We start from the raw sequence: 22,667 nt of genomic DNA, 5'->3' as shown, positions 1-22,667 counted from the left end.
TTTTTATTAAAAGTCTTCTTGTAAAACACTGAATGCTTTTTCATTGTTCTCAGATCCAAGGGTCTGGGTCTGTAGTCACCTAGACAAATTGGTGAGGCTTTTTACCAAACCTTGTCCAGGAAGTGGGGTGCAAGGTTTTGGGAAGTATTTTGGGGGGAAGGACGCGTCCAAACAGCTCTTCCCCAGTAACCAGTATCAGTTTGGTGGTGGTAGCGGCCATTCCAAGGATAACGGGGGTAATATTTGTTACCTTGGGGAAGTTTTGACCTAAGCTGGTAAAGATAAGCTTAGGAGGTTTTTCATGCAGGTCCCCACATCTGTACCCTAGAGTTCAGAGTGGGGGAGGAACCTTGACATGGTGGCACAGTGGTGGGATTAACCTGAAATCATTTTGAGACCCAGTTGAGATTTTTTGAACTAGAAATACAGATTTTAAAAAGGAATTTTTAGGAAGTCCAGAAGGCAGCTTTGAAACTGAAAGCAGCTTGGTTTCTCTCTGCTTTGTGGCCAAGCAGAGACAAAAGGGGATTATCTTGTGAATTGCAGGTTTTCTTGCCTGGAGGCAGGGTACTTAACTCCTGCAGGGAAATTCACAGTCTTCCAACCCAGAGGTTTTTTTTTTTTCTTTTCTTCCTAAAAGTAAATAGGGGGTGTGTGCTCTACCCATTTGCCTGGAGACAAAAGTGGCAGGGGTTTTTTTTAGGATTTTGATTTTTTTTTTTTGTTTTACAAGGAGCACAGGTTTGAAAAGAATTTTTTTTTTCTTTGGGCTGGGTAAGCAGTTTTCCAAGTAGTTGGAGGTTTTTTGCTTTAATTTGGGCCCAGAGCAGAGACAAGGGAATTGTCTTTTTCTGTAGGCTGACAATCACTATCAGAGAATAGGTATTCTATTCCAGCACAGCAAAATTTTACAGCCAAGTTTTGTTTGTTTATTTCTAAACCTCGGGTGTAAAGTTAGTTAAAAACAGAGAGGTTAGAATGGCCAAATCCTCAGCTCGACTACAGCTGGAATTAGCCAAATTTCAGGCTGAGGAAAAACAAAGGGAACATGAAAGACAGATAGAACTCATGCGGCTGAAGGAGGAGGAGAAGGAAAAAGAGAGGAAGCATGTGGAGGAGATGGCGAGGATAAAGGCCCAGCAGAATATACCAACAAACCCTAGCAATCCTTCTCCAGGTACCACTTCCCATCCCAGAAAGTTCCCCACCTACAAGGCAGGTGATGATACTGAGGCCTTCTTAGAAAACTTCGAAAGGGCCTGCCTTGGGTACAACATCTCTACTGACCAATACATGGTAGAGCTGAGGCCGCAGCTCAGTGGACCCTTAGCTGAGGTGGCAGCTGAAATGCCTAAAGAACACATGAACAAGTATGAACTGTTTAAATCCAAGGCGAGAGTCAGAATGGGGATAACACCCGAGCAGTCTCGTCGGAGGTTCAGAGCCCTAAGGTGGAAACCAGACATGTCATTTACCCGACATGCCTACCACATTGTAAAACATTGGGATGCCTGGATATCAGGAGCAAGTGTTGAATCTCCAGTAAATTTGCCCTTCCTAATGCAAATGGAACAATTCTTAGAGGGTGTTCCTGAGGAAATAGAAAGATACATCCTAGATGGGAAACCCAAAACTGTAATTGAGGCAGGAGAGATTGGAGCCAGATGGGTGGAGGTGGCAGAGAAGAAGAAAACTGGTCGCAGTTGGAGCGGAGACCAGAAGGGACCACCCCAGACCACACCCTATTACCGGGGGCCGCCCAAAGCCCCACCTACCTCCCAAAGAACCCTCCAGACCCCTTATCGTCCCACCACCCCGTTCTCCAGCAACCCACCTCGCCCCGGTGACCCGTCAGCTGGACGATGTTTTAAATGTAACGAGCTGGGGCATGTAAAGGCCAACTGCCCCAAGAACCCCAACAGGTTACAGTTCATTGCACCGGAATCACACCAGAGGTCCACAGGCCCAGATACCTCCCAGATACCCTTGGAGCGGAGGGAAACTGTGAGTGTGGGCGGGAAGAAGGTCACCGCGTGGAGGGACACCGGAGCACAAGTGTCAGCTATCCATGCTTCCTTAGTGGACCCCAATTTAATCAACCCAGAGATCCAAGTGACGATTCAACCCTTCAAGTCCAACTCTTTCAATTTGCCTACAGCCAAGTTGCCTGTCCAGTACAAGGGCTGGTCAGGAATGTGGACTTTTGCAGTCTATGATGATTATCCCATCCCCATGCTGTTGGGGGAAGACTTGGCCAATCATGTGAAGCAGGCCAAGAGGGGGGGAATGGTCACCCGCAACCAGGCTAAACAAGCCGTGAGGCCTAGCTCTGTTCCGGAAACTTCTATCAGGACCCAGTCAGAGGTGATGGACCTGGACCCCAGGCCAATGTCTGCAACAGCAGTAGTGGATCCAGTCCCAGAGACCCAGACGGAACCAGTCCCAGAACCGGAACCAGCCGAACAACCAACACCAGACCCCGTGTCAGCACTGAATCCAGTACTTGCAACCTCAACACCAGAGGGCCCCACCGAACCTGAACTGGCAGCAGCCGATAACCCTACACAAGAGGCTCAGCCGGAGCCTGAATCCCAACATAGTACACCAGCGGAGAGCGGTTCACAGTCAACAGAAACAGCTCCATCCCCTATATCGCTTCCAGAGGGACCAAGCCTAGGTCCACAATCCCATGAGGAACTGATGTCTCCAGCATCAAGGGAACAGTTCCAGACCGAACAAGAAGCAGATGAAAGCCTCCAGAGAGCTTGGACGGCGGCACGGAGCAACCCACCGCCTCTCAGCTCTTCTAATCGATCCAGGTTTGTTGTAGAAAGAGGACTTTTATACAAGGAAACTCTTTCTGGGGGACACCAGGAAGACTGGCATCCTCAGAGACAGTTGGTAGTTCCAACTAAATACCGGGCCAAGCTCTTGAGCTTAGCCCATGATCACCCTAGTGGCCATGCTGGGGTGAACAGGACCAAAGACCGTTTGGGGGGGTCATTCCACTGGGAGGGAATGGGCAAGGATGTTTCTACCTATGTCCAGTCTTGTGAGGTGTGCCAAAGAGTGGGAAAACCCCAAGACCAGGTCAAAGCTCCTCTCCAGCCACTCCCCATCATTGAAGTTCCATTTCAGCGAGTAGCTGTGGATATTCTGGGTCCTTTTCCGAAAAAGACACCCAGAGGAAAGCAGTACATACTGACTTTCATGGATTTTGCCACCCGATGGCCGGAAGCAGTAGCTCTAAGCAACACCAGGGCTAAAAGTGTGTGCCAGGCACTAGCAGACATTTTTGCCAGGGTAGGTTGGCCCTCCGACATCCTCACAGATGCAGGGACTAATTTCCTGGCAGGAACTATGAAAAACCTTTGGGAAGCTCATGGGGTAAATCACTTGGTTGCCACTCCTTACCATCATCAAACAAATGGCATGGTGGAGAAGTTTAATGGAACTTTGGGGGCCATGATATGTAAATTCGTAAATGAGCACTCCAATGATTGGGACCTAGTATTGCAGCAGTTGCTCTTTGCCTACAGAGCTGTACCACATCCCAGTTTAGGGTTTTCCCCATTTGAACTTGTATATGGCCGTGAGGTTAAGGGGCCATTGCAGTTGGTGAAGCAGCAATGGGAGGGATTTACACCTTCTCCAGGAACTAACATTCTGGACTTTGTAACCAACCTACAAAACACCCTCCGAACCTCTTTAGCCCTTGCTAGAGAAAACTTACAGGATGCTCAAAAAGAGCAAAAAGCCTGGTATGATAAACATGCCAGAGAGCGTTCCTTCAAAGTAGGAGACCAGGTCATGGTCTTAAAGGCGCTCCAGGCCCATAAAATGGAAGCATCGTGGGAAGGGCCATTCGTGGTCCAGGAGCGCCTGGGAGCTGTTAATTATCTCATAGCATTCCCCACCTCCAACCGAAAGCCTAAGGTGTATCATATTAATTCTCTAAAGCCCTTTTATTCCAGAGAATTAAAGGTTTGTCAGTTTACAGCCCAGGGAGGAGACGACGCTGAGTGGCCTGAAGGTGTCTACTACGAAGGGAAATGTGCTGGTGGTGTGGAAGAGGTGAACCTCTCCATGACCCTTGGGCGTATGCAGCGACAGCAGATCCAGGAGCTGTGCACTAGCTACGCGCCAACGTTCTCAGCCACCCCAGGACTGACTGAACGGGCATACCACTCCATTGACACAGGTAATGCTCACCCAATTAGGGTCCAACCTTACCGGGTGTCTCCTCAAGCTAAAACTGCTATAGAACGGGAGATCCAGGATATGTTACAGATGGGTGTAATCCGCCCCTCTGAAAGTGCATGGGCATCTCCAGTGGTTCTAGTTCCCAAACCAGATGGGGAAATACGTTTTTGCGTGGACTACCGTAAGCTAAATGCTGTAACTCGCCCAGACAACTATCCCATGCCACGCACAGATGAACTATTAGAGAAACTGGGAAGGGCCCAGTTCATCTCTACCTTGGACTTAACCAAGGGGTACTGGCAGGTACCGCTAGATGAATCTGCCAAGGAAAGGTCAGCCTTCATCACACATCTCGGGCTGTATGAATTTAATGTACTCCCTTTCGGGCTGCGAAATGCACCCGCCACTTTCCAAAGACTTGTAGATGGTCTCCTAGCGGGATTAGGAGAATATGCAGTCGCCTACCTTGACGATGTGGCCATATTTTCGGATTCCTGGGCAGACCACCTGGAACATCTACAAAAAGTCCTTGAGCGCATAAGGGAGGCAGGACTAACTGTTAAGGCTAAGAAGTGTCAAATAGGCCTAAACAGAGTGACTTACCTTGGACACCAGGTGGGTCAAGGAACTATCAGCCCCCTACAGGCCAAAGTGGATGCTATCCAAAAGTGGCCTGTCCCAAAGTCAAAGAAACAGGTTCAATCCTTCTTAGGCTTGGCCGGTTATTACAGACGATTTGTACCGCACTACAGCCAAATCGCTGCCCCACTGACAGACCTAACCAAAAAGAAACAGCCAAATGCTGTTCAGTGGACCGGAAAGTGTCAGAAGGCCTTTAACAAGCTTAAAGCGACACTCATGTCTGACCCTGTACTAAGGGCCCCCGACTTTGACAAACCGTTCCTAGTAACCACAGATGCATCCGAGCGTGGTGTGGGAGCAGTTTTAATGCAGAAAGGACCTGATCAAGAATTCCACCCTGTAGTGTGTCTCAGCAAAAAACTGTCTGAGAGGGAAAGCAACTGGTCAGTCACTGAAAAAGAAGGTTATGCCATTGTCTACGCTCTGGAAAAGCTACGCCCATATGTTTGGGGACGGCGTTTCCACCTGCAAACCGACCATGCTGCACTAAAGTGGCTTCACACCGTCAAAGAAACTAACAGAAAACTTCTTCGGTGGAGTTTAGCTCTCCAAGATTTTGATTTTGACATCCAACACATCTCAGGAGCTTCTAACAAAGTGGCTGATGCACTCTCCCGTGAAAGTTTCCCAGAATCAACTGGTTAAAATCGTCCTTGAGATGTGGAAAATATTGTTAATCTTTATGTACTTGGTAGTATATTTAGAGATGCATGTGTCTTATTAACTCTGTTTTCCTAGAGCTCCAGGAAGAAATCCCAGCCAGTGTTTCACCCTAGCTGAGATTTGGGGGGCGTGTCATAAATATAAAGGGAAGGGTAAACCCCTTTGAAATCCCTCCTGGCCAGGGGAAAGCTCCTCTCACCTGTAAAGGGTTAAGAAGCTAAAGGTAACCTCGCTGGCACCTGACCAAAATGACCAATGAGGAGACAAGATACTTTCAAAAGCTGGGAGGAGGGAGAGAAACAAAGGGTTTGTGTGTCTGTCTGTAGTCGTCTTGGCCGGGGACAGAACAGGAATGGAGTCTTAGAACTTTTAGTAAGTAATCTAGCTAGGTATGTGTTAGATTATGATTTCTTTAAATGGCTGAGAAAAGAATTGTGCTGAATAGAATAACTATTTCTGTCTGTGTATCTTTTTTGTAACTTAAGGTTTTGCCTAGAGGGGTTCTCTATGTTTTTGAATCTAATTACCCTGTAAGATATATACCATCCTGATTTTACAGGGGGGATTTCTTTATTTCTATTTACTTCTATTTTTTTATTAAAAGTCTTCTTGTAAAACACTGAATGCTTTTTCATTGTTCTCAGATCCAAGGGTCTGGGTCTGTAGTCACCTAGACAAATTGGTGAGGCTTTTTACCAAACCTTGTCCAGGAAGTGGGGTGCAAGGTTTTGGGAAGTATTTTGGGGGGAAGGACGCGTCCAAACAGCTCTTCCCCAGTAACCAGTATCAGTTTGGTGGTGGTAGCGGCCATTCCAAGGATAACGGGGGTAATATTTGTTACCTTGGGGAAGTTTTGACCTAAGCTGGTAAAGATAAGCTTAGGAGGTTTTTCATGCAGGTCCCCACATCTGTACCCTAGAGTTCAGAGTGGGGGAGGAACCTTGACACTCACTAATGTTTTTTCTCACAATGTCCCTAATTGCTCCCTTTAACTCTTTACAATCCAGTGGACCCTTTGATTTTTACCACAGACTTCCTGCTTCAGAGAATCTCTTATTGTCATCCCATACTCATAGGATAATTTAGATTTCCCCCCACAGTCACCAGAGGAACTGTTTGAGGTCCAATACAATCCAGTTTTTCTTCACCCCCATTTTTGCAAAGAAATAGGATTCTCTCTGCTGGATCCATTTCCCATCAGCAGCAGATCAGTCCTGTGGAGGCCTCCAACAATCCCGAACACTGACTCGATGAAACAGAGAGCTCTCACAAGATCAGTCTTCCACAGGTAGCAGATTAGAGGCCAGCATAATCCCACTCCCTCCCTACCACACACACTTTTAATAGGAGGAGCAGCATACCTCTGCACCAGCCCCAAATGAGCATAGGAGTAGACTCCAGCTACTGATGTGACTCAGTTTAGTAGGGGATGGTGTGGTGAAGTGCAGTACATGGCATGGGACGCCATATCCACAAAAGATTAATGACTACAGATTTAACTGATGACAAAGCAAATCCTCAAAGACACCTGGCATCTGCAGTTCCCATTACAGGGTTATTTTTTAAATTAAAAAAGATAAATCTAAATTTTGGAGTCTCCTATTTGAGAGGAAACCATCCTTGTATTGTATCAATCTACAACATGCATTCCAACAGCAAGGTATTCAAGCACTGAACAGAAACCACAGTGCAGAGTATTTAAAAAAAATCTCAAAGGAAAGTGAAGCAGCTTAAATTTCTCGTACCAATGATCATACACATCTAGCCCAAGGCAAACCTAGTAACCATAAGACAAGTCAATCACCAGTAAAAAGATTAATACTCCACTGGTACCAAAAATGGGGACTAAACCAACAGATAAAAAAAAATAAAGGAGGGGGCCAAAACCCAAGCAAGGAAACAGAAGACATCAAAAATAAAGCAACCAAAATGAAAAGACATTGGATTAGTCATCTAATAATTAGGGATGAGTTGCACACTCCTGAGTAGAGCTGGATGAAATTTTTCATCTAAAATTTTTTTCACCAAAAAAATGCAGATTTGGGTGACCGAAACATTCTGCGAATCTGACCAATTGCTTTGGCTGAAAACTCCCTCTTCCCTCTCTACCCTGCCCCCACAAAAAATACCTGAAGAATTGAAACGTTTTGATGAGAGAACAAGGATTAGTTTCTAGGGAAAGCTTGATGCTTGGTAAATGATAATTAGTGCTGTTTTAAACTCTATACAAGGCACAGGCTTTTATTGCACGGATTAAATACTGGAAACATCCCTGACCAAACAGTCACACAGTTAACTGGAGTCCAAGAAAACAGATGTTGGGCTAATTGCATGTTAATGCAGATGCTGGTCTTTGTGTAGGCACTAAAAATAACAGTAAATAATTACCACAGCCAGTTTAATTTATGGAATTTGCCAAAGATGTTCATTTTGGAAACATCATCAGTTTGATTACAGCACTTGTTTTTAACATTTGACCTTGAACATCAATGAGTTTTCTGAGTCAGTGTTGTAACTGAAAGGTTCCTAGGCAGATTTTATGCTTTTGGACAGCACAGACATTGTGGTAGTCCCTGTTAATGTTATCCAGAAAAAAAAACACTTGTGTATTTTTCTGTTTTTGAGAGGCTGAAAATGTCTCTCTACATAAGTTAAAGGCTATGTGAGGTTCCCAAAGAGTTGTGTACAGTAACAAGAAATCAGGAATTCACATGGGAAAATAAAAGCACTGGCCATCAGCACTGGAAATGAACAGACTGTATTCAGTGACCAGTTTGCACCAAAACCATGTAGGTTCCAAGCACTCTGATCTTCAGGAAGATTCACAGATCAGAACCCAGAGCGGAATTTTTCAGCTGGCTTGAACATCTAATAGAATGAAACCTGGGATCCTGAGCACCCAGACACTTGGAGTGGATTGAAATGCAGAACAGATATGAACTTTGTGGCATGAGACCATCTTCTCTGCTTTCATGGCAGCAATATGATTGTCCTTACCTCCTGACATGATTCAATAAACTCATCTAAAGTTACAACACCATCTTTGTTTTTATCCATTTTCTGCAAAACAAAACAAAGAAACATTTTTAGTTCTCATAACATGGATATATTTTTGCATATGTAGCATGTCATTTTATAACTTGCATAAAACTACAGTACCTTCCAAACTTAGACAGAGGCTACCACTGAAATTCAGAATGATTGAGTGTCATTGCTCAGGTTTTGCTGGTAGCTACGTGGCAAGAGAAACGCATTAGAAATCAACTAAGTACCTGGAAGAAAACTTCTACATGCAGTCTCGGAGCATCTTCCTTGAGAACAGGATACGTGTACTTGCCCATCATATCATAAATTGCCTTTACTATATCCATCATTTCCTGGAGTAGTGACATGCAAACATACAACAGGGAAATTAATACAAACAAGCCATACATTATTTTCTTTTACTGAATAAGGCCCAGTTCTTTGCTCTCTTCCTAATATTAAGGAAGGCCTAGGCCTAGGTCTTACCCTTAGCATTTCTATTATAGTTCCAGATAGCACAAACCTCTGTTGGTATACACATGGACATCATCATACATATGCTAGTCTACAAATGGATCTCTCTTGCTCTGCTATCACTTGTCAATCAGTCTGCAAAGGCTCCTGTGAGGCCACTATAATTCCCCCAGTTTCACATCTTCAGATCTTGCTTGGGAGCACTGCAGCAAATGCCATCTCAGGCCTATGAAGAAGGCTGACTGTTCAGTTTGTGAGTCTCCTCACTCAGTGCAACGGTTACAGCTAGTGTTTAGTCTCAAACAATGTGCTCAGTCCTCAGCCCAATTACTATGACACAGTGATATTTTTGTACAACTTCCCTGGGCGAATCAGTCCCCCAAAGGCAGTGAATCTTCATCCAGTGATTGGGAAGAATCACCTCCAGCACTATCCACAGAGACGGATCAGAACTGGCCCCACAATAGACCTTGTGGTCTTTTGACCACGTCTATTATGGTGGTGACTAAGGACCAACCAAGAATGGTGCTCCATTGTGCTAGGAACTGTACTGACACAAAGCAGCAGTCAGTCCTGTCCCAAACATCTTACAATCTTACTCCACCTTTCTCAGTTGTCTCAATGCACTTATTATTGCTAAGCATTTTTGTAACACCACAGATGAACACAGTGCTTTAGATAATATAGATCAAGACATAATTCCTCTTGGAAAGAGCTCAAAACTGATCACAGACCAGCCAAAACACTGGACAACAGCACACTAAAAGGAGGGTGGGCAGAGACGGTCAGTGAGCACACTACAAAGAGTAGGAAATTAGCTACTGGCAGTCTTTCAGAACCTAGTGTCGACTATGGGCCTTCCTGAAATCTTTTGGATGCTGAGATTTGGTCTTATTTGCATATATGCCTTTATACAGCATTTGGACACATTAAGATGAACATATTTCAAAGTAGGGCTTCCAGTAGGCAAAAGGAGCAGGGAATACACGTTCAGTAATCTTATACACTCTTGGACAGCAGATCTGTGTCTGAGAGCGGCAATTTTGGCAGGATACCTGTGTTAAACCACAGTTTTTCAGTTGCATGATCATTAACTTGCATGTAGCTGCCAGAGCCATGCATAAGGAAGGGAAGTTTAACATGCCATCAGGAGGACATTAGGCAGGTGCACAGGCCTTATCTTAGGACTGGTACCAAATCAGTTAACTAATTGCTCATCTGTCCTGCAGGTTGAAGCTGGGGTTAATGAGGCGGCCAAGTGGCTGAAGGCACAACCAGAAGGTAGATCAGAGCACTCTACATAAACAGCACCTTGGCAGTCAGAGAGGGGACAGCTTTAGATGAGGTAATTTGCTGCGACTGGCAGCTGAAGAACTGGCCAGTGGTGGAATCTGAGCTAGGCCCTTGTTTTTTCTTTTCTCTTTGAATACTTGTATCTTTCTGTTACAACCCACATTCCCAAAGTTTGAGAATAAAATATTTGGATGAAGCTCTTTTGAGCTGGGGAAAGGATTTTTCTTTGTTGCTGAACCACTATCAAATGTGACAAATCTTCTCTAATAAAGACTTGATTAAAGGGAAAGTTCAGGTTACTTTGAAGAAAATGATCAAAATTAAGCTTGGGATAATCTTCTTTATCTATAACCTGGATGTGCAAAGGCAAAAATAATCAAAAAATGAGGAGGGGTTGGGTTGCTACTTGACTACAAATACTTCCAAACCAAACTAATACGCAGAAAGAAGCAAAGGGCTGGAAGGAGGACTTTTATTTCAAAGTAGATGCAACCACTTCCAGCTAGTTTTGGGCTCGTCATGTGTTTGATCATCCTACTCTGAAAATGAGATTGTGCAAACAGCGTGCAGATGCATCCCATCCCATTTGTTTTGGTCTTCGTATCTATAAATCCAACCATGCTGCAGTAAAGCCATTACATTATTTGCTTGCTTAACTTTCATCGACAGAGATGCTTCAAAATAATTTAGACTGTCTTCTTTCGGTGATAGGGAAAACAAAGAATAATTTGACAAGGGCCCTCACTCTGGTGTGAACAGATGTAAATAACTAGTTCAGTTTCTAGCTGAGAGTGACAGCAGATGTCAAGGCCCTGTATATCACCTTTCTATTGGAGGAGGAATCAGTAACGTGGAGTCTGGGTATATTTTTAGTGTAACTTATTTTATTTATACACTATAGACATCATTAACCTCCTTCCTCTGATACAGTTTATAAGCCAAGTCTGTCTTTCCCCTTTGCAGTTCCCTAGTGCCAAATATTTGAAATCCAAGGATGTCAAAGTCTTTCGTTAGATATTAAGAGCTAGAATTTGCCATCTTTACATTAAGTAGTACTATATTCTGTGGGCTGTCCTATTGAAATAAATTTGGTGCAATAATGTGGCATAATCTGGTTGATTTGATTAAGCCCCACCAAACATTGGAGAAGTAAACATTGTCACCCCTCTGAGAGTGACAGCAGGTGTCAAGGCCCTGTATATCACCTTTCTATTGGAGGATGAATCAGTAACGTGGAGTCTGGATATATTTTTATTTTATTTATACACTATAGACACCAGTCCTGGAACAGGTATGCTCACAAACAGCATGTAGGCAAATACCTCTTTCAGGGATATCAGCAAAACCTAAATGCCTGATTTCCAGAAGTTGACTAGTTAAGGAGATTAAGACAAGAGTAAAACATCCTGCTGCTTCCCACAGCTCCCCCAAAGATACTTACCAGGAGAAAGAACCCTCAAGACCAAGATTAAAAGCTTACTTGCACAAAGAAAAATGTGAAAGACTTCATGTAACAGCACCATCTGGTGGCAGCTGCCACAACAGTATCAGCCTCAATATTCAAATAAGGAAATTGAAGAAGAGAAAAATTAAGAGACAGATGTTACTAACCTGCTCTCTGGTTTTGTACCTGCAAGTAGTTGTGTAAATTAATGTGAGCTGGATGACTAATCATTTGATTGTGCCCACACATTCAGATCAATAAATATCTAAGTGACATTATTTCTGTCTATATTTTCTAGGTGTAAAAAAATCTATTAAGGCCCTTATCTACCCTGAATTGCCTAAAGTTATCCAGGAAGCTTGAAGCAGAGCCAATAATAAAACCTAGGTCTATTGACTCCCACTTGTATGCTTTAGCCATTAAACCACCCTTCTTCAATTCTGCATGTATATGACTGCCATTATAAACAGCGTACATGCATCAGGTGGAAGAATTCAGCAGCACTGTTCAATGCACATTCTCCAGAGAATATTTTGTTGTAGATCTAGTAAATCATTCGGGGGTCAAGCTTGTGGGGAGAGAAGGCACTGTGCTTTTTACAGAACAGGCAAACACTCAGCTTTTTCTAAGTATATCAAGGCTTCAGAAAATCTCTAGCTAACACTAGGCATGCTCAGGGACGTACAGGCATTAGCATAAAGAAAAGGAGTACTTGTGGCACCTTAGAGACTAACCAATTTATTTGAGCATGAGCTTTCGTGAGCTACAGCTCATAGTCACTCTCATACCAGTAATTTGATACCAATCCCAAGATTTACCTTTGTGAATCAATAGATACCTTTATGAATGCAGAATATGCTCCTGGCTAAATAATTTTTTTTAAAACACATCACAACATAGAAAAAATATAGGCTCTACAATTATGCAATAGAAAGTAACCATGCACTTTTTCTTGAATACTAATAAAAGGAAATGCTCAAACCCAGTGCTGACTGGCACTTAATTAGCTGCATGAAACATGAATTACGTGGTGCAACATGAGCCAGTCAGTCCTTTTAGAAATTAAACAGATGTCAATGCCATAAAATGCCTTACCTCCTTGTTTATATATCCATCTTTATTTATGTCATAAAGATTAAATGTCCATCTTAGCTTTTCATGAACTGTTCCTCTCAACAAAGTTGATAGTGCCATCACAAAACCCTGGTTCAATGAAGAAGAAATAATTTATTTTAAGCCTTTAAAAAAAAAGTAACTTCTTAAAACATCTTTACTTCCTGTTCGGAGAATATTGTCACCATAAAACTCTTTCCGCTAAATGTATAAGGGCTCTCTTCTCCCTCCCTCCCACCCTCCAGTAGCCGCTGGGCCACATAAAGAGGTTGATCAGATTGCTACAGCCTTGACTAACAGAAAAAGTTCTTTTTAGCTCAGGCAGCACAGGCTTATGCTTTAAGTTCTAGAGATCCCAGGTTCAATGCCCACTGGCCACGACCCCACAAAGGGCTTGGCATTACAGCAGCAGTCCGTAAGAAACTTCACTCCTTGGGCTCAGGGAGGAATTAGGATTTGCTGAGCTTTCGGAAAAGCTCAATAATGGGGACAAACTAATAAGCATTAAAGATAGAGAAGGTGTATCATTAACTATCTAAGCATTTAGTTTGGTCTGAGTTTATTTAGGTTTCTAAAAACATCTAATTCATAATGGACATGCTCAGAGGATAACTCAGATATTAGTATAATTTTTGCCATATGATTAACTTGATAGCTAACGTTATATAGTCCACCTCACATCCACACAGGTGTTGTCACAGAGAACCACTCTACTCATGTGGTACCTTTTCCACCACACACATAATAAATGGAACAACATATTTCTGCCCCTTCTAGAACATACTAATATTCTTGGTCATATGGTAGAAGAGTACAGCTTTATGCTGGGACACACAATGAACCGTGCTCCAAACTCGTAAGTCCTTCCTGCTTAGATCTATCACTTCATGCCCATGTACCACAAATGCTTGTATACATAGAAGGGTGAATTTTAATAATAGAATTTTGTAGCTGGAGCACCAAATCAACTTTTGCTTAAGGCCTGAAGATGGCTGCTCAATTAGTTAGTTATACAAATAAGCTTATTTTTAAAAAAGGAATCCAGAAGACAATAAATCTAATTCTAACCTACATCTGCATGTTCAGCAGTAGCCTCAACCACTATTGAAGTCATAAGTATCACAGGCCCTTCTGTTCCATCCATGTCACTGACATCTACCACTCTGCATCTTCCTCCCCCACTCTTGTCCCTCTCCCACTGATTCTGCTGTCAAATCTCTCTACTGCTCTCTCTTCTCCACCTTCGACAACTAACTTTTCCTGTGGTGCTGATAACATTAAACATGAGAAAGAGAAAACGCAACGCCACCTACAGAAAAGATCTGCTTGATTTTTGTCTAAAGATTCCAACAATTTATCCAGAAAATACTAATAGTTCATAGTGAAGAGAGGATGTGGAAGATGGTCTGAGAAAGATGACCAAAATATGATGTAAGTTAGTTACCTCAAACTTCACTGATCCAGTCTGTGCAGTGTCAAACGCATTGAAAAGATAATGGGCATACATACTAGCATCTGAAAAATACAAAGACATTGATTATCTTGAAACTTATTATGCACACACTTTCACTATTGACAATAGCAACATGCATGGCCTCATTTTCCTCCAGTAACCAATGTGGTTTCTTTGGAAATTGTTTCTGTAAACTGGTATAAAGAAGTGAAGAATTACAACTCAGGGCTCATTAACAGTACTTGGAAAAGACCCTTGAAATAAACAAGAATTTATCAACATGGCAATGATCAAGATTTGAAGGCTGGGAAAATAAGAAAAGAAGAATCACTGTCTGGAGGGAAAGGAAACCTAAGCCCATGGGGCAATTCAAGTATGGCAACAAAGAATTCAGCCCATATGTTGGCTTCACATCCATCTTTTTCTATATATAAAATGCACTGGAGGTATTCTAGAGTTGCAATACTCTAAAAGGCTGTATACTGGTACCAAATTTTGGTGCTAGCCTTCACTGGGATGTGACTCGAAAGGAATTATGAAAACAAGAATATTCCACTAGCTCACAGATTGCTGGGCAGTCCATATAACCAACTGACCCACAGGTACTTTTTAAAAGCCTTTCACTGTCTAATCCAGTTGTTCACTAAATCAGCAAATCCTATCTCTAATGGAGGCCCATTGTGCCATACAACAGAACAGGTGGTTGGCTAGAAAGGAAAAATACTAGGGACATCTGAACTCTGGATTTGTCCTGTTTACTGAGTATTTTGACACCAGTCACTCTAGTTTCATTTAAAGCAATAAGATAATGGCTGAAAAGCGGAACAGATTTTATTGAGACCTCGAGAAGTTCCAGAGGACTTCCACAGAGCCTGCACTGAACCTTAAACATTGTTAAAGATGGTTTTAGAAGTCCTTACATCTAAAGCAAGAACAGATTCTAAGGCCAGATGAAGGGCAGCTTTTAATAGCAGAAACCACAACAATATGAAGAAAAATGAAACATGTACGACATGATGACCTTCATTTGCTTGTGCTCTACTTTGAGAGGTGATTTATATTTCCTTCCAGAATTTCTACAGGCCACCTTTAGGAGGTGGAACCATTTGGAATGAAAAAGGTGTTACAATTTCTAAAGCAACACTCAATTACTACCATTCACATAGTAAAACAAGTAAGAGTGCAATACAAAACTGGCTGCTGCATCTTTAAGCTAAAAGTTGTATAATTAAATACTTCCATAAGAATAAAAGAATTATCAGTAATGCACCCTTATGAAAAGACCTTATTACACAATGTTAAACTAAAAGGTTTTGTTTCAATGGCATATAACATACATCGAAAAATACTAGACCACTAGGACTGTTTGATAGATGGCAAACCGTATACGTGAAGTCTTGTGAAGAACAGAAGCTTTTAGTGTTTAGTAACAGAGAGAATAGGCTGTGATGATAAAATCACACAAATGCAAAATGTTTGTGATTCATAGAAGTTTTACTATACCCAGGATGTACAATTTCATATGTAAAGAGTTGTAAAAAATAAGAGAAATCTGAAACATCACACTGTATGGGATTGTAAAATGACACACACACTCTGAAAAAACTTGTGAGAGAAAAAAATATGGGCAATGTCAAAACACACTTTTAACCCTAATGCTGTGTTACTAATGCGTGTAAAAGGAGTCTTCCCAGGCCTAACTCTAGCAGAGAACCATGTATCCAGGGAATGGGTCATCAATTAAAATCATAATAGAGAGCTTGCATCAACCTCAATAGAAAGAGCAAGTGATGGAATAGATTTCAATATGCCTTCTCCAAGACACTGATACTGCAAGTCTGTAAAGGAGCTGGGCACATAGATGAGCTTTTCAACTACTAGAACAGCTCATTGAAATATATCTATTAAACTCAAGTACTCTGTAATCCTGAAAAACACACACACATAGACATTAATGCATATATATTAACACAGGTGCATACGTAATCCACATATAGACATATACAATGTTGTGAGATTTGTTTCTGCTATGTTACTGATATTCACAAACACACACATGCACACTAACATACACATGCTACTAGGAGAAGGAAATCTACTTCTACTAGCATTCTAACAGCATTCCCTGATGAAGAGCTTCAGACAAATACTAGAGGACAGCAGCGGTACCAGTTGGGGTCTCAAGAAGGGAAGGTGAAATCAGAAATTTATTGAACATTTCTGAAAATTCTCCCGAACACTGTCAGTGGCAGAGATGGGAGATTGGGGTAGATTCCCTGGTTGGGAGGGGGTGAGGATTTGGGACTGGAGTTGGGTGGGTCAAAGGAGTGGGGGACAGACCTTACCAGATCTGATCCTTAGCCATGAAGTTGAATTGTTGGGTTAGGTTGGTGCTTTTCTTCACCATCCCCCAACCCTGTGCTAGGGCTCCCTGGTGGCCAGGCTGGGACCTTTGCTCTGGGCTGACACCTGGGACTGAGCCAGCCTGATCCTGCACCGTTGCTAGAAGAAAGTGATGGAGTTGGGGTCCTGGGTGGTCCCATGCAGTGAAAAAAGTCTGGCAGTGGCAACACCATTCTCTGGGCCACCATCCCCCTCCCTGGAACCAGCATCCCCAAAGCCAGATCCTCAGAACCTCTCTCCCACACAGCACCCACAGGAGCAGTTCCAAGTCCTCAGCATTCACCCTCCCCCTTGGGCAGCATGCAGGGACCCTAGAGTGGCACCTGTGCTCCCACCAGCTGGCAGCAGTAGTGACCTGAGCTCCTCTGCCACTGCTGTTCTCTAGGGGGAAGGGATCTGTGGCTCCATGTTGCACAGCCTCCCAGGCTGCAAGTGCAGCAGCCCTACCAGCTGGGGGAGTGGGGTGGGGGAGGCCTCTGCCCCTCCCCCACGTGGCACCCATGCAGGGCAGCATGTGTTTAGTTAAAGGGAAGGTAGCTTAAAATATTTTAAATGGCCATCATAAGAACAGGTGTACTGGGTCAGACCAAGGTCCATCTAGCCCAGTATCCTTTCTTCTGACAGTGGCCAATGCCATGCCCCAGAGGGAATGAACAGAACAGGTAATCATCAAGTGGCCCATTCCAACTTCTGGCAAACAGAGACTAGGGACACCATCCCTGCCCATCCTAGCTAATAGCCATTGATAGACCTATCCTCCATAAAAATTTATCTAGTTCTGTTTTTGTACCCTGTTATATTCTTGGCCTTCACAACATCCCCTGGCAAGAAGTTCCACAGGTTGACTGTGCATTGCATGAAGAAATACTTCCTTTTGTTTGTTTTAAACCTGCTGCCTATTAATTTCATTTGGTGACCTCTAGTTCTTGTGTTATGAGAAGAAGTAAATAACACTTCCTTATTTACTTTCTCCACATGAGTCATGATTTTATAGACCTCTATTGTATCCCCCCTTAGTCTCTTTTCCAAGCTGAAAAGTCCCAGTTTTATTAATCTCTCCTCATATGGACATCTCTTGTTAAAAATATTTAGAGTTATAACATCTGATTTTCAAATATGAAATAATTCTTGTATCAAAACCTATGAGTTAGAATGGTTGGATTCCTGTTATTGCTGAAAAGGCCATGGAAGCCTTATTCTATTTGTGAGTTTAAGAGGCAATATGTACTCCTGGATTATGCTATTATATTCAGTCTAATCCATCTTAAATATTTGGTGACGCAAGGAACTAGTGAAAATTGATTATATAATTAGGTTGATCTGTCCATGTCAAACTGTGCGGCACTAGAAATGTTGGGAGGGCTTTAAACTTGTCTCTGGTATCATTTGTGTGATAGGGAGCTCGGAGAGCTGGATAGCATAGTGGGATGCAACACTGGCAGGGTCCTCCCTGCAGTGAGTCTAAGTTGCTTCCCTGAGCTACTTCCTACTTATAGATCCCTTCAGTTTGGGGCCTGGCCCCTGTTGTCCAAACAGGCAATCCCCTCCGAACAATAGTCCAAAGGAGAAGCACTCTACAGGTTCTCATAGGGGTGGGTGGGTAGAGAAGGCTCTGCCCAAAGGTCTTACCCACTTTGTGGTCCCCTCTCAGGTTCATTCTTCTGTCTGGCTTCCTGGAGAAGGATTCTTCTCTCCTGTAGCCTGTCCAACACCCTTTGCCTGGGCTTCTGAGGTCCCTGTTAACCTGCTCCTCCAGTCAGTGCATGCTTGGCAGGTCTGGTGAGTGGGGCTACCTGGGTCCAGTATTGCCTTTTACACCGTTCAGTCACAGTATGGGGTTTGTATACCCCATCACGGTTTTCATTACAGTAACACCTAGGCTCAAATCAAGATTGAGACTGTGACGTTGCACTCCATATGTTTATTGAAATAAGCTTTTGAGTGTGAATATAATGTAACTGGAATATGCTTTATGCAAAAGGTCTCTTGTAAGGTATCATTAGAAAGCTTATAATCTACTGAGTGTGTTCATCCTATTTGTATGCGTGTATCACTGTTCTATCTGAAACTAGAAATTTAAAGTATTACTCTGAGGTCCTATTGTAATTATGCAAAGTGTGGGCCATTAATGGTGGCTTAGAATCTTGATAGCTCCGATTGACTAGGACAACTGACTGTAGATGGTTTATTTACCTGCAAGCCTTCTTGTGGACGTCGGGGCCAGCCTGTGGATGAAGAATGAGGTCTTACAGTGACATGTGGCCATGTCACCTGATACTGGAATCCATCTTAAACCTGGTACTTTTCCATTTAGAAGGAAGGGTGGGAACCCAGAGAGAGAAGGAGGCCTGCCTTGCTATAAAAGGGGATGGAGTAGAACAAGGGTGGTAGCAGTCATGAGAAATCCCCAAGTTACCACCTGAGCTGGAACTAACAGGAACTGTACCGGGGAAAGGATTGGACCGAGACTAAGAAGGAGTCTAGTCTGTGAAAGAAGCTTATTGGAACATTTCTGAGGGTGAGATTTACCTGTATTCAGTTTCTTAATGTATTAGGCTTTGAATTGCATGTTTTGTTTTATTTTGCTTGGTAACTTACTTTGTTATTACTTGGAATCACTTAAATCCTACTTTTTATTCTTAATAAAACCACTTTTGTTTATTATTGAACCAGAGTAAGTGATTAATACCTGGGAGCAAACAGCTGTGCATATCTCTCTATCAGTGTTATAGAGGGTGAATAATTTATGAGTTTACCCTATATAAGCTTTATACAGAGTAAAACAAATTTATTTGGGGTTTGGATCCCATTGGGAGCTGGGTGTCTGGGTCCTGGAGACAGGAGTACCTGCTGAGTGGTTTTCACTTAAAGCCTGCAGCTTTGGGGACATGGTTCAGATCCTGGGTCTGTGTTGCAGCAGGCTTGCAGGTCTGGCTCAACAAGACAGGGTTCCCAAGCTGACAGAGAAAATGGGCTCAGAGGTAGTTTCAGCATGTCAGGTGACTGTCCCAAGGGGGTCTCTGTGACCAAACCCGTCACAGAGACTCCACTGTACTAGGTGCTGTAAAGACAATTGTAAGAGAAGTCTGTGCCCCAAAGGGTTGATATTCTATACAGAGTGGAGAGATTGTGTGTGGTACAGGAAAGAGGCACAGAAAAGGGAAATGACTTCTTCAAGGTGATGCAGGAGCTGGGAGGCAGAGCAGGGATGAAACCTAGGTTTCCTAACTCCCAGTCAAATGCCCTAACCACTGTACCAGTGTTCATCTTAAAAAAGGAGGTTGACCATGGTAATGATCTTTAGTGCAGGCTTACCTGTATTTCCATGCAATAGGTATTTTAGGGGGTCTATATTTATTTTCTTATTCATTTGTATTTTCATATTTAAAAAAAACTCAGTAAAACTTAAAAAATTGATTCAAAGTTACAGTATGCATTAGCTGAAATAGTTTTGCTGCTAGCTGGCAGACATGAATTTTAAGACATGCTTCAATAAGTCTGACAGTCACAAAGCACTTTACTCACCTCCATGTGGAAAAAACTGTGCATAGATCTGTTTGAACGTCTCTTCATTAACAACCCCACTAGGACATTCCTGTTGGAAAACCAAGAAAAACCCTGTCAAGATTCATTTGCAGAGAACTACATGCCCAAAGAGAGCATTTACACAATTACATTCCTGTTCCTGCAGCATACTGTATGCATGGTTTGTGCAGCTGAAGAAATTAAAAGACTTAAGGCTAGAATTCTCTAGCTCCCATAAGCTTGGCTCACAATTTAAAAGAAAACCAACAACCCCCCGCACAGTTCAATCCCCATTTTGTCGGACAACCTTGGAAGTTGACTCATGTCTTTTGCCATGTAAGGCCTTCATAGAATGATAATAAACAAGATTAATACCAAGTAATATTTCATCTTCAATGTCCTATAGAAACATTAACTCACTAATCTTCAAAGTAACACTGGTGGTAAGTTAGTGATGTTAGCCTTGTATGGCGTTAATAGTAAGTATTATTAAGTCCTTGTAAATAATAACGCCCCTGTGGGTCTGGGGACAGAATAGCCCCACTGCTCCTCCTGCATGTTTCATTGAACAACTGTATGCCAAGGCCAGCCATGCAGTTCTTGTCAATGGCACAATAGGAGAGTGGTTTCGCACCACTGTTGGAGTCTGGCAAGGTGCCTTCTTTCGCCCACACTGTTCAACATCTACTGGAGCGCATAATGACTGATGCCCTAGAAGATCACATATGTAGAGTCAGCATTGGGGGGCAAACAATCTCAAATCTTCAGTTCGATGATGACATTGATGGCCTGGCAGGCAGCGAAGATGAACTTGCCAACCTTGTGAAATGACTGGATGTAACCTCCGCAAAATATGGCATGGAAATCAGTGCAGAGAAAACCAAGCTGATGACAAACAAACATGATGGGACCAACTCAGATATAGAATCATAGAATATCAGGGTTGGAAGGGACCCCTGAAGGTCATCTAGTCCAACCCCCTGCTCGAAGCAGGACCAATTCCCAGTTAAATCATCCCAGCCAGGGCTTTGTCAAGCCTGACCTTAAAAACCTCTAAGGAAGGAGATTCTACCACCTCCCTAGGTAACGCATTCCAGTGTTTCACCACCCTCTTAGTGAAAAAGTTTTTCCTAATATCCAATCTAAACCTCCCCCACTGCAACTTGAGACCATTACTCCTCGTTCTGTCATCTGCTACCATTGAGAACAGTCTAGAGCCATCCTCTTTGGAACCCCCTTTCAGGTAGTTGAAAGCAGCTATCAAATCCCCACTCATTCTTCTCTTCTGCAGGCTAAACAATCCCAGCTCCCTCAGCCTCTCCTCATAAGTCATGTGTTCTAGACCCCTAATCATTTTTGTTGCCCTTCGCTGGACTCTCTCCAATTTATCCACATCCTTCTTGTAGTGTGGGGCCCAAAACTGGACACAGTACTCCAGATGAGGCCTCACCAATGTCAAATAGAGGGGAACGATCACGTCCCTCGATCTGCTCGCTATGCCCCTACTTATACATCCCAAAATGCCATTGGCCTTCTTGGCAACAAGGGCACACTGCTGACTCATATCCAGCTTCTCCTCCACTGTCACCCCTAGGTCCTTTTCCGCAGAACTGCTGCCTAGCCATTCGGTCCCTAGTCTGTAGCGGTGCATTGGATTCTTCCATCCTAAGTGCAGGACCCTGCACTTATCCTTATTGAACCTCATCAGATTTCTTTTGGCCCAATCCTCCAATTTGTCTAGGTCCTTCTATATCCTATCCCTCCCCTCCAGTGTATCTACCACTCTTCCCAGTTTAGTATCATCCGCAAATTTGCTGAGAGTGCAATCCACACCATCCTCCAGATCATTTATGAAGATATTGAACAAAACCGGCCCTGTATCACTGTCAGTGGACAATTGCTGGAGACAGTGAAACAGTTCAAGTATTTGGGGGCAATCATCACTGATGAAGGATCCAAGGCAGAAATTCAGGCAAGAACTGTGCAAACAGAAGCAGCAGTGGCAATGCTAAAACCAATTTGGAGGAATAAGAACATCTCCCTGGAATCCAAACTTAAAGTGCTGCACACATTGGTCATCTCCATTTTTCGGTACGTGTGCGAGACATGGACCCTTACAGCAGAACTTGAATGGAAAATGCAGGTACTAGAGATGAGATGCTTCTGTAAAATCCTGGGCATCTCCTACTTTGACCATGTCATTCATGAAGAGGTCTGCAACATCAACACCCAATGCGCTGGGTCATTTGAAGACCTTCTGACAACTGTGAAGAAGCGCAAGCAGAAGTGGTTCAGCTATGTAACAAGATCCTCTGGCCTATCCAAGATCATCTCCAAGGGATAGTACAGGGGAAGAGAAGAAGAGGTAGACAGGAGAAGAGATGGATTGACAACATAAAAGAGTAGATAGGAATGGACTTCGTGGAGACT

The 22,667-nt window shown here is 43.1% G+C and overlaps 1 protein-coding gene across 6 annotated transcripts in view; it reads right to left on the bottom strand.

Moving 5' to 3' along the window:
- The window catches only part of KCNIP1 (potassium voltage-gated channel interacting protein 1), a 552,728-nt gene that overhangs the window by 9,154 nt on the left and 520,907 nt on the right, over positions 1 to 22,667 (bottom strand). For all 6 annotated transcript variants that reach the window (XM_084636953.1, XM_084636954.1, XM_084636951.1 and 3 more), the window contains 5 exons: positions 20,238 to 20,307; positions 14,301 to 14,371; positions 12,839 to 12,946; positions 8,781 to 8,885; positions 8,506 to 8,568 (listed from right to left, as the gene is read on the bottom strand). In XM_084636953.1, the coding sequence (XP_084493079.1) occupies positions 8,506 to 8,568; positions 8,781 to 8,885; positions 12,839 to 12,946; positions 14,301 to 14,371; positions 20,238 to 20,307 (417 nt within the window). The remainder of the gene's footprint in view (positions 1 to 8,505; positions 8,569 to 8,780; positions 8,886 to 12,838; positions 12,947 to 14,300; positions 14,372 to 20,237; positions 20,308 to 22,667) is intronic.

The sequence above is a fragment of the Lepidochelys olivacea genome, assembly GCF_965140295.1.
Source record: "Lepidochelys olivacea isolate rLepOli2 genome assembly, chromosome: 8".
In the NCBI taxonomy this organism is placed as follows: Eukaryota; Metazoa; Chordata; order Testudines; family Cheloniidae; genus Lepidochelys; species Lepidochelys olivacea.
Note: the sequence above shows the minus strand (reverse complement) of the source record. Positions and strands in the feature narration are given on the sequence as shown.